The following is a 12,149-nucleotide window of genomic DNA, read 5'->3' on the forward strand; positions in this document are numbered from 1 at the left end:
TGTGTTTCCCTCCCAGCAGCTAGGCCTGTGCTATGTGTTTCCCTCCCAGCAGCTAGGCCCGTACTATGTGTTTCCCTCCCAACAGCCAGGCCTGTGCTATGTGCTTCCCTCCCAGCAGCCAGGCCTGTGCTATGTGCTTCCCTCCCAGCAGCTATGCCCGTGCTACGCGTTTCCCTCCCAGCAGCTAGGCCCGTGCTACGCGTTTCCCTCCCAGCAGCTAGGCCCGTGCTACGCGTTTCCCTCCCAGCAGCCAGGCCTGTGCTATGTGTTTCCCTCCCAGCAGCCAGGCCTGTGCTATGTGTTTCCCTCCCAGCAGCTAGGCCTGTGCTGTGTGTTTCCCTCCTAGCAGCTAGGCCTGTGCTATGTGTTTCCCTCTTGGCAGAGGTGTGTTCAGAGGCACGTTCACCTATTTGTGCGCGCGCACACACACACACACTCTCTCTCTCTCTCTCTCTCATACAGATGTTTGGAAGCGGCACCTTTCCCGCAGCTTATTTCAGAAGCACCTTGGGGAAGAACCCAGAAACCCTCTTCAGTGGGTGAGGGAATTGGACATTTTTACCACACACAGCTATACACAAAGCTACGCGCCACAGCCTGTATGTAGCATCACATATTATTCATGTTATACACAAATAATGAAAAATAAACGCTCTTCTAAATGCAAAGTCATAATATTTTCAGCTTTTCATCCAATCCGCAGCTATTCACCTGACAGAGGTGACCTTAAGCTCAAAAACTGGAAGCAATGCTGGAGCGCAGTCTTGAGACATCCACCTTGCCAGCACTGCCCGGCTTTTCTGACAGCTGCTCAGGGGATGTTTTCTTCCAGTGGCCTCAAAACCCACCTCATTAGCACCAGCACTTCCTGGGGGACCTTGTAAGTGCATTTCCCTTCAGCCAGCAACGTGTTAACTTATTAATTAGAACTGCTGCTGCAGGGTAAAGGAAGAGAAAATTAATTCAGGAGCTGCCGTAGCAGGCCAACCTATCTCGGGTACTCTACTCACAGGAGAGCTGTCTGCAATTCAGTTTTGTTTAATTAGTCCCACAAAAGGCAACTGTTCACTCTGATAAGAGCAGAGCAAGAGCTGAAAAAAGAAAAAAAGCATCTCTTCTATGCACCAATTTAATTTTTCCATTATTACTTTCTGACATGAAAAACTGTTCATTCCTTTTTCTTGCTGGCAAACCAAGGACACTTAGTCCTCAACTTGTGCCCTCTTCTTCTTCAGTCTAATGGGCCCATCACCACGCAGTCACTTGGGCTAGCTAGTCCCAGGGCTGGCAGGTAACTATCTAAGATCACTGCAAATTTGCCTGCTTTACCCTTCCTCCCCGTGGAAGCAGGAACCCAAGCAGCCACGCAAATAAAGCTCCACGTTTTAGCTGCTGTGTGGTGCCAGGCATAGGCAAGACAGGCTACAATGCACAAAAAGAAAAAAACTGATTTCTCTTGTATATAAAAATACATCAATCATTTTTCCCTTTCAAATATTAGAGCATGTTTGAACATCTGTATTTCAAAATGTATGCATCAGTGAAACTAATTAATACCTTCACCTCTTTAACCTATATTTCTCACCACCCCAACATCAGAAAAAAGGTTTTGGGGGTTGTTTAAAAATATTTTTTGATGCAAAGACATGAGTTGCTTCTGATTATTGCTTGCTTTTCTCACTGTTATGAAAATTCTTACATGATGTCTTTACAATAAACCTTTATAGTCATATTTATCTGCCACAGACTTTCTTTCCTATCTCACATTGAATAATACAAAAATAAAACAAAACACTAAAAATAAAACGCTAAAAACAAAAGGCTAAAAATAAAATCCTAAAAATAAAACACTAAAAATAATAATAAAAACAACTCATTCGGTTGTTTTGACAATATGACCCAATCTAGTTAGATCTGGGACAGTTTTATGAAGCTGCCCTTCTTTTAGTAAGTCAATCACCTTTCGCAATTCTGCACTGGCTCTGGCTTCTAGAAGGGTAAATGTTTCCCTGACCACAGCAAATAAAGCAGCAGAAAAATGAGCAGCACTCCACAACAACCACAAAAGCTGCATACTCAGGAGTAGCTTAGGTAGCAGCCACAACAAATTGTACGAGGAGAGACCGAGTGAGTTGGGCCTGTTTCCCCTGGAGAAGAGAAGGCCGAGAGGGGATCTGACCAACATGTGATCCCACGGGATCCCTTCGCCCCGGGCACTGCAGGAAAGGGCCCTGCGGCAGGGCCGCCTGGGGAGACCCGCGGCAGAAGAGACCGCAGCCCGAGCGGGCAGGACGAGGGACGTGCCGTGTCCCAAGGGGGCCAGGCGGAGTTAAGACAAGAATGGATATTTTTTCTCCTCCTGTATTCCTGTTTTGTGTGCAGAAATTTTCTGATCTCGTTTAGTATCAGAAAATCAGTTATTGATGAAGATTAGTAGAATAATGAGTTAAAAGCCAATAGACTAAACAGTTTACTGTTGCTGTGGTATGTCAGCCATAGAAAGACAATTTTTCTAAAAATCCAAGAAAATATTTCACAAAAAGAGAATTGCTCTAAGGAGCCCTAAAAGATCTCTTTTCCTAAGGCAGACCGAGGCTAAGAGGTCACAGCAGAGAAAGAGATATATAAAACCCCACTGCAAAACAGCTTAACTTCTCCTGCAAGCCTTTCCTTTCTTTCCATGATGTAATTGCAAAGAATAAAAACCAAACAAAAACGCCTGGATACAGATGTTGACTCCCTCCTGAATCTTCTGAACTTGTGCACATGCCTAGGGACAAACAGGTGCTCTTGAAAGCACAGTGGGCCTCGGAGCACTTAAGGGAAATCATATGTACTTTCTTCTCTAAAGACCATTTCCCCCTTCTCCCCCTTGAATATTAGCATAACTGCATGAAATATTTCTGATAATTTTCAATATTATTTAAAAAAAATGCTCCTTCCATGGATTAGGCCGATTTTTGTTGCTGATATTAACAAATACGTACAAGTTAATACACCTTAAACCCTACATCGCTCGTCTATACAGGTCTTTAATATACAGGTTTCACCAACTCTGCAGAATTTACCCTCTGGAACGAGGTAACCGATGTGACCCGGGGGATCCCAATTCTGTGCCATGAATTCCCATGATCCCAATTCTGGCTGCTACACAAGACGCTGCAGCCCCTGTGCAGACAGGGCCGCTCAGCCCCAAGAGGAACGCAAACCTCGGCGGCCCAGCTGCCACAAGGAGCTGCTCCCAGGGCAGCCAAAGGCAGGCAGGGCAAGAGGGCCACTTAGCTAAAAGCAGATCACGGCAGCCCAGGACAGGCCCAGCGCTGCACACCCTCCTCCCCGGCAGGGAGAACCTGCTCCTGCTGCAGCCAAGGGCGGCCGAGGAGGCCGCGGTGGCTGCAGGAAGCACGGAGGTGGCCGCGGAGCCGGAAAGACTGGAGACACCAGACGAGACGGAGAGACCTGTGCTCGGCAGGAGGAATAAAGTAAATAAAGGTTCAGCCTGTGCTGCTGTTAATGGCGATCAGAGGGCACTTTCCCAAACAAGTAACCTTTCGGGAAGCACTGCCCCATCACGGATCATTTTCCCGGGCTGCCCGAGCTAGTTTTGTGCAGAGCCCGATGGGCGCCCCTTGCCAAGGGCGCAGGGGCCCGGCAGCAGCGGTGTGCTGCTGGAGCAAGGCGGCCGCGGCCCCTTCCCCCTCGCGGAAAGACAAGGGTATAAAAAGGGTGACTTGAAAATAAGGAACAAGGCACCTGACTATCCCGCTGGCCAAACGCCTAACGTGGGGTTGAGGCGAGATCACCCCGTCAGCAGTCATTCTGAAGCTGTACGTTGTTGCTATTACTGCGCTTTGCAGGGTGGGCTTGTTTCTGTTTTCATTGTATTTTTTATTAGTTTTTATTTTTTAAACTCCTACCAACTATAACCACTTCATATTTGTGCATGAAACCCGTATTTGCACTGAAGTTCTTCAGGTCACAAGCTGTCACTTTGAACCGTGGGTATGACCAGTTTGGGAGATGTTTTTTTTGTTTGTTTGTTTGTTTTTCTTTTTAACTTCAGTTTTAAAAAAGGTTTCACAATATGTCCATTCTTATCACAAGAGATACGACAGTATTTTTCTTAGTCTTCAAACATTTTAACTGTGAAACCCTAGGATTTCTCTGTGTAACAGAGCTGATTAAAAAAAAAACTGAAGTCACTGGGCAGACAATTTCTAGCCTTTTCTTTCCATTATTTTAAAACATAGTTTTCCATTTTAAATAATTCTTTTGGGGTGCTGTTAAGGTTTCTTTACCGCAAGAGATAAACAAATCAATGACACCAAAATACTTATCCATATCTCACTTCTTGAATCACCAAAGATAGCTACAGTATTTATATCCAAATATACATATCTGAAACACATACCTGATAGTTTCTCTGAGCAAACAACATTATGAAATACTGCACAAATCAACATTTTTTTTTGCCCACTTAGCAGGCAGAATTTAGAAGAGTATGACGTAGCCTTTCAAGTCAGCCTTGCAAGAAACCACAGACCACCAAATAATACCACAGAACAGCGAATGTGTTTTGTACACGCTGGCTGTGCTCCTGCCCACAAGGCAACACGAAACACCTGTCAGTGGAGTTTTCTCAGGGGAGCCTCATTTCTTCATGAGAGATTAACATTTGTGAGGAAAGAAGGGACAGTCACTAACGCAGTCGGAAGAAAGGGCGTAAGAAAGGATATTTCATGCCTAGACAAACTAAATAAAGCATCAGGAAAACGTGCAAGGGAGAGCCTTCAAAACTGAACACGTCTCCTGTGTCTTCTTGGGCACCAGGTAAGTGTAACTCATTTGTATGTGCAAACAGTACTGGTCAAAAGTATTTCATTTAGTGAGGAGGAAGGTCATCCTCCAAACTACGGATAAATGTGCACGAAGCACCAGTCAATCTTCAAATCATAGGTGGATACGGCTGCATCAAAAATATTTACTTTCTCTGCAGAAAGAGAGCTCTAACTGCAGCCGTTAGAGGAAAACTCTCATTTCAGAATACTTCTCTGTAAAGACTGTGTTCCCCTAAATCTCATTCCCTAGGATAACTTAAACAATAGTATGCAGTGATCCACTTTATCAGATTTTTTTCTTCATTTCTTAATACTGAAAGCAGGTAAGTCTGCTATGTAGTCTTACACAGTTAAGAGAAGGATTTGGGAATCCCTTTAAGGGATAAGTTTTGAGGAAAAAACCCCAACCCCCAAACCCCATGCACTTAGCTAGAGGACATCCAAAAGAGGAGCACGCTTTCAATTTCCCTATGTTGGAAAGGGGAGGATGGGAAAGGATGAAAGGGTCTGATAGCACTAATTTACTTAACATTTTGCAAGTGCTGACATGACAGACTTGCTCCAACAGGGCTTCTGATGTGGCTTAAGCAACACCTAAGAAAAACACTGAATTTCACAGATCAGACAAAATATTCTTACCGATGACTTCCATCCAGATTTGACTTGTGGATGAAATTCAGTTTAGCATCTGCCCAATAAAGTTTCTGTTCCTCATAATCCAAAGTCAGTCCATTTGGCCAATAAATATCCGTGTTGACTATAACGGCGCGGCTCGAACCATCCATCCCAGCACGTTCTATCTTTGGCACTTCTCCCCAGTCTGTCCAATACATGAACCTATAATCATTAAAAAACAAACAAAAGAGACAATTACATATAAATCTACAGTTGGATTCTTGGATATTTCTTTCATTAAAGGTAAAAGCTGCCTTTCTTCTTACAGGGCTCTGCCTCTGGAGCCGTGTTGCGCTACGTCTGATCTGTGAAACACAAAACAAGGCACTTTGCAAAAGACTGAAGGAAAACAACTTCTAAAGACCCAAACCCAAGCACAATTTAACGTGGTGCTTCCAGATGTGCCTCTCCTTAGGTCAATTAAGAATGTTGGCAATACCCAGCAGATGCTGTCAAAAGCCTTCTCAGAATCCAAAATTAGAGAGGATGGGTATTACATGGCCATAAAAGTATAACCACCACTTCAAAATGGGTCAGAGCACCAAGAGACAATGGAAAAAAAGTGAGGAAATGTGGATTTGTAGCACACACAGGAGCTGCATATAAAGCAATAACAACTTTATGGAAAAACAATTCACGTCTTCTTTCCTTGCAGAAATTCACAGAAAGATAAGCAGTCAGTGCGTTTATAATCACAGTTTACACCAAGTGACCATGGAAAACATTAGATATCATCTTCTAGGACTAGAGAAGCAGGTTTTAAAACATGTTGGCATACATATCTGCTCACTTTCAAACAATGCTTAGCAAGCAAGGGGGAGAGAGAAGTTATCCAGTTGCAGTTAATAATGAGGTGAAGCCAGGGAAACCACTGCGCTATGGCTGGAGACCAGCAGGGAGGAGAATATTTATCCTTTTTCCACAGGTGGTAGAAAATTGGTTTACTTTTCTGGGTTGTTAACAGAAGGCAGAACTAGACAGAAATAACACATAATGTAAATAGATGAGACAGTGTGTCAGTGAAGCTTGTTCTGTTTTGTTGATGCAGCTGTGACAGGCTAAAAGGCTACTGTCCTAAGCCACTTCTCAAACCCCGCTGGGATCTGCCCAAATACCTGCTCGTATCAGTGCTCTCTAACCTGCCTCTGTCAAAACAATCCAGATTAGGAGAGATCTGAGGCCTTTAAACTAGCCCAAATCATCGCACAACCACAATATGTCACTATACGGTGCCCACATGTGAAGAGGCTTGGCCACCCATCCGCTAAAGAAAAACAAATGTGCAACACATTTACGAAACATTTGCAGATGAAGTTATTCTTGGCAAAGATTTATTTATTTATTTTTAATTTTAAAAAGCCAGGAAATTCCATGTCATATTTTCCCCCTTAATTCATGTCTACATCATGTTTGTTTTAATGCACACACATATCTGCGGACAGAAATGCAGCTGATTAACACAAATATTGCCCTATTCAATCCCAAGTGAGTCGTTCTTTACGGAGCAATGTCTCTGCCTCAAACACAGAGCAAAAATATGTGAAGAGAACGTGTGAGATTTCTATGATGAGAGCTACAGAGAAACTGGTTTTCTGCCAGAAAGAAGAAAAAAACAAAATCTTAAGGCAAGAGGGCAAAACTGCTCAGCAGCATGTCAGCTGGTGAAGTTATGCAATATAAGAGCTATATACTTAAAAAAATAAAGATGGTAAAAGTCAGGCAGCACTTCACTGGACAGCATGAGAAAGAGAAACTATTTAAAACTTCTCCAGGACGACCCTTCTTCCTCCTGCTGTCAAGTCAAATTCTTCCAAGTATGTTGTCAAGGTTAATGAGGTCCAAGGTTTTGGCCACCCGGTTAGACCAATTTTTCAGGCTTGGACAGACGCTCACTAGCTGCAGAACAGCCTCATCCTCCTGCCTGCCTCTCACCAATCCTGCCCACCAGAATGACTCGAGCAAAAACAGGTGGGGGAAGCCTGGTGACCAGGGCAGCCCCTCCAAGGCTTCAGAAAACCGGCCCCACTTCACCTGCGAGCCCAGCCACGCACCTCCCTGTGAGCCTCGGTGACGCTGCCCAGCGGCTCTGCTGACCCCTGCTCCGCTTCTCCAGCCGTGTCTCTTATCCCCCCTGCCCCCTGCTTGTTTCCCTCCGCTCTGTGTAAAACCCTCTGGGTTTTGGTGTCTCCAGTAAACCCCCTGGAGGTGCTGGCGCTGTGTTTGAGGGCACGAGGAGCTGCGGTGCGTGAGGCACGGCGGCGGTGTGGCACCCATGGCCCAAAGAACCGCGGCGCTGCAGCACCCACCACGTGAGAAACTGCGGCATTGCAGCACCCACCCTATGAGGAACCCACCGCACAAGGCACCGCTGCAGCACCCACCGTATGAGGAACCCACCTATGGGGAAGCCGCTGTGGGAGGCACCGCGGCGCTGCAGGACGTGCCGCACGAGGAACCGCGGCACTGCGGCACCCACCATATGAGGAACCGTGGCATTGTGGCACCCCACAAGTACCACAGGTTAGCCTGGATGGCCCTTTATGTTGGTAACAGGATGTTTGAGGCAACTTCTTGCCCCTTGCCTCACTTCCAGTACAGCGCTCACCCAGCCACGGAGCGAACCCAGCTGAAGAACAGCTCCGGGCCACAGCCCGGCCTCCATCTGCGCGCGCCAGGGTGCCGCTCCGTGAGCATCCGCACTTGCACGAAGGTGTCCACAGCTCTGGGAACAGCCCCAGTGCCAACGGCCTCTGTCGAGCTGGGATTCGAGGCTCTTCCCGAGACAGGGCCCCCAAGCCAGTTTCCACAGCAGCCTGGCCAGCGGCGCCAGATGCGGGAGCAGCGGCCATGGGAGAGCTCTGGAGAGCACCTGGAAGCAATGCCCGTGTGGCCACGTTTTAAGCCAACGGCAACTCCTCCGAGTCACAGGAGGGACGCTGTGGCACTCGCATGGAGCCAAAGGACTTCGTCCTCTCTGCTGCTCTTCCCACTCATTTACACCTTGCTACAGAAATTTTAATTCAGGAAGGAGGATTTTAAATCTAGTCTAAAATCAGAGAGAGAAATTAAGGCACTTCAAGTATTTGAAATACAGAAGACAGGCATGAATACTTAGCTGATGCCAAGTGAAGCCCAGAATGTTAATTATTCCTATTCTGGTTTTATAAATCTTTATAAGATTAAACCAATTATTAAGAAACAAAAAACAAAAACAACAACAAAAAATCCCCAAGAAACTATTTTTCTAGGCAGTTAGACTCAGCGTTTTAAGTTACTGTGTCTCAGAGAGGCAGGGTAGGCTGAGACCAGGCAACAAAACTTTCTCTGCAAAGGAGTCCAAGGCTCCCACACACTGCACAGCTGCAACTTTGCAGCTACATCATTTGCCCCAAATTAAAAGGTTTTAGCAGAACACAGTTCCACTCCGTGAGATGAACAGCTACAGTAAGCAACAGAGCTTCTTTTCTAAAAAGCCCACGGAGTCGAGGCATGCTGAGGGCACGATATTCTACATACATAGGGAAAAAAAGCTTGGGGAGAACAAATAGCAAGATTAAATGCTATAATCTAACGGCGTTTCCTGCGAGTGTGCACACCAAGACAGAAACTGCTCCCGGCTCCTGCCGGCGTCACGGCTCTGTGATCCGCGGCGCTCCCGATGCCGCTGTGGATCCTTCCAGCCCCACTGGAAACCGGAATCCCCCGCTGGGAGCGTCACTGAAGCACCGGCGCCCGCCGGGCGCGCGGAGAGCGGGGACGCTGCACGCGGCGCAGAGCGGGGGTAAAGCCCCTAACTGGGGCACTGAACAGGGCAGGCTGTCACTCACCTTCCTGAGCGTCATTCAGTGGGACGAGCAGTTGCTTAATGGCGACAGCCAATTATTTGGCGAGGTCCCTCTCAGGGAACATGTCCACTTTGCAGGTATGATCGTTTCAGGCCCTTGGAGCCTCTGAGCTCCATGGGGACCCAAACACAGGACCACAGACTGGTTGAGGTTGGAAGGGACCTCTAGAGAACACCCAGTCCAACCCCCTGCTCAAGCGGGGACACCCAGAGCACGGGGCACAGGGCGGCATCCAGGTGGGTTTGGAGACCTCCAGAGAAGGAGACTCCACAACCTCTCCAGACAGCCTGTTCCAGGGCTCTGTCACCCTCACAGGGAAGAAGTTCCTCCTCACATGCAGGTGGAACTGCCTGTGTTTCCACTGATACCCAAACAGCCGCCAAACTTCAGAGCCTAGAAAGGCTTCAGCAGCACAGCAAGTCCCGTGGAGCCCACGAGCTCTGCACGGTCTGGGGGAAGCCGAGCACTCCGCCTGCCCTGGCTCCAGCACCAACATCCGACTGATCTAACAGGAGCTACATGGAGCTACAGGACAGGCACTGCAGTAAAGGTTCAATGAGTACGTGATGGGCCTTCTGAAACTGCTCACAACTTGGGAAGAAGCAGTGCTCGTTGACCTTCCAGGACCTGCCAATGTTACAAATGGACATTTCCAACAAGCAGGAATTTAAGCATCCACAGAAACTTCTTGAGGAAGGTTCACACAGGCATAGAAAGGCTTTGCAAAACTCAGTAAATAATCAAAAATAAGTAAATAATCAAAAATAATACTCAAAAATAAGTAAATAATCAAAAAGTGCACATAGCCAGTTAGCTATAGACAAAATTCTTCATAAAGGAGGAGCGATACCTCTTTAGGCTATTGGATGAGAACTGTACTCATTTGTAAGAGCTCGTCTCTCTGGCCAAGTAAGCACAGATACTGGTCAGACTTATTTTCAGATTTTGCTACAGGAGCTTACGTCAACACTCAGCGCACACACACGTGTCCTCTGTGCAGGTTGACCAACCCAGTGCTGACCACGCTGCCCGTGTAACACCTCGCGTGCGTGTGCTAGCGGCAGAAACACAAGGACAAGTGTTGAGTAACAGGTGAGCTGGTAGCTTCCCAACGCGCTGGACTTCCCTGCGGGACCTTCCTGCTTCTCGGAACCCCCAGGCTCAGCTGCTTTACCCCAGACCCACCGCGTGAATGGGGCTGCAGGCTCCTACCGAAGACGCAGCTTCTTTTTCAGCATGATCATCTCAACCACTCCTTGGTATGGTATGGACAAAAATCAAGCAAAACCAATTTTATATATATATGTATTTACTGAAAACCAAGTCTTTTTTAATGCACTCATGACAAACCCCCAACCCATCCAGCTGAGCAGCCAGCGGCTGAACAGCCTCAGCGCGCTCGAGACGCGCGGCAGAGGCGGCCGGTTTGGCGGCCTCGCCGCCCTCCGCACCCCAGGGCTCGCAGAAGGGGCGGCAGGTCCCACAGGGACCTCTGCCCACGGCCACGGAGCACCCGAGCAGCGATGCTCGGGCTGCCAGAGCAAGAGCCGAGGCGCTGCACAGCTAGTCACGCCTACCGAACGCCCAGACAAGCTCTCCTGAAACACGTCTTTTGCAGAAGCACACGGATATTTTTCCTAGCGTATGTTACATTAACCCCCCCCCCAGAGAAATAAGCTGTCCTGGTAAAGGCACTGTTCTGCAAATAACTGCATGCATCCCTGGACTCCTTGCAGTCTAGACACAGAAATACCCACAGTCAACACGGCAGCACTGGAATTCCCACTCTAGACCTGGCTTTGGTTTCCTCTTGAGACCTTATCTAGCAAGAGAAAGAAAAGCATATATCACATCTTTCCTTTTTGGGGGGGAATCACTCACTTCTATTTTATTTTTCAAAATAAGTGACTAAATCCAAATACTCTATTGTGAAGAGCGGAAAAACTGTGATGAAATGGCCCCAAGCTGACCCCTTGTTTCTACCTCAGTATCTGTAATGCAGTATAAAGCTAGAAGAGGGTTTTGGCGATGGTCTTTATGCACTGTAAAAGCGGTTATCTCTGGAAAATCACTGCAGAAGGTCAACTGAAAGCATAAGCTTGCCTGACATTCTCTCACTTCCTATACAGGAAGAAATGACGTATGCAAAAGTACCTCCAACCCATCGGGCAGGCTGTTGTAAGGCATTCTAGTTTAAAGAATATACTGGGCAACAGGACAAGAAAAACACAGATGAGCGATTGCTTTTCCATTTTCACCAAGACTTGCCTGAGAATCTAGGGGAAATGACATTTGACTTAACTGGAAAACAAAACCTACACGGCTGCCCTGCAGAATCACACGCACGCTGCTGTCCCTCTGGTCACAGATCCCAGGAATTAGCCAAAGAGGCTCATTAAAAACCAAACAGGAGCTATTTTTGCCGAGTGCTCACAAAGGCAGAATTTCCATTGTCTGAGCAGCTGGAAAGGTCTCCTACTTCTTGAATCTGCAAATTAACCTTCCCTAGCTGCAGATGCACAAGGTCTAACAACAGGCCTTCCACGGTTACAAAACCAAAGCCATTTTTCAGTTTGATACACAGCAAGCAGGAAACAGAGATTGCTGGAACTTAATGGCACTGAAAAAAAAAAACCCTGAAACAAAATTCCAAGCTTAAGCCAAATGAATACAGACCGAAACCATTTCCTCTTTCTGTCACCTCTTTAGCATCACTGCTAGCCTCTAGCTGGCTGAAAAACTGGAAGTGAAAATGCAGGTGTGCGCTGGAGCGCCCCGCCAGCTCTCCCTG

The 12,149-nt window shown here is 47.1% G+C and overlaps 1 protein-coding gene across 1 annotated transcript in view; it reads right to left on the reverse strand.

Annotated features, from left to right (window-relative positions):
• LRP6 (LDL receptor related protein 6) overlaps positions 1-12,149 on the reverse strand; it is a 98,784-nt gene that overhangs the window by 61,701 nt on the left and 24,934 nt on the right. The window contains exon 2 of the mRNA XM_026044769.1: positions 5,478-5,675. Within this exon, the coding sequence (XP_025900554.1) occupies positions 5,478-5,671 (194 nt within the window). The 5' untranslated portion in view covers positions 5,672-5,675. The remainder of the gene's footprint in view (positions 1-5,477; positions 5,676-12,149) is intronic.

Source organism: Nothoprocta perdicaria, unplaced genomic scaffold (genome assembly GCF_003342845.1).
Source record: "Nothoprocta perdicaria isolate Ctin4 unplaced genomic scaffold, notPer1 scaffold_380, whole genome shotgun sequence".
In the NCBI taxonomy this organism is placed as follows: Eukaryota; Metazoa; Chordata; class Aves; order Tinamiformes; family Tinamidae; genus Nothoprocta; species Nothoprocta perdicaria.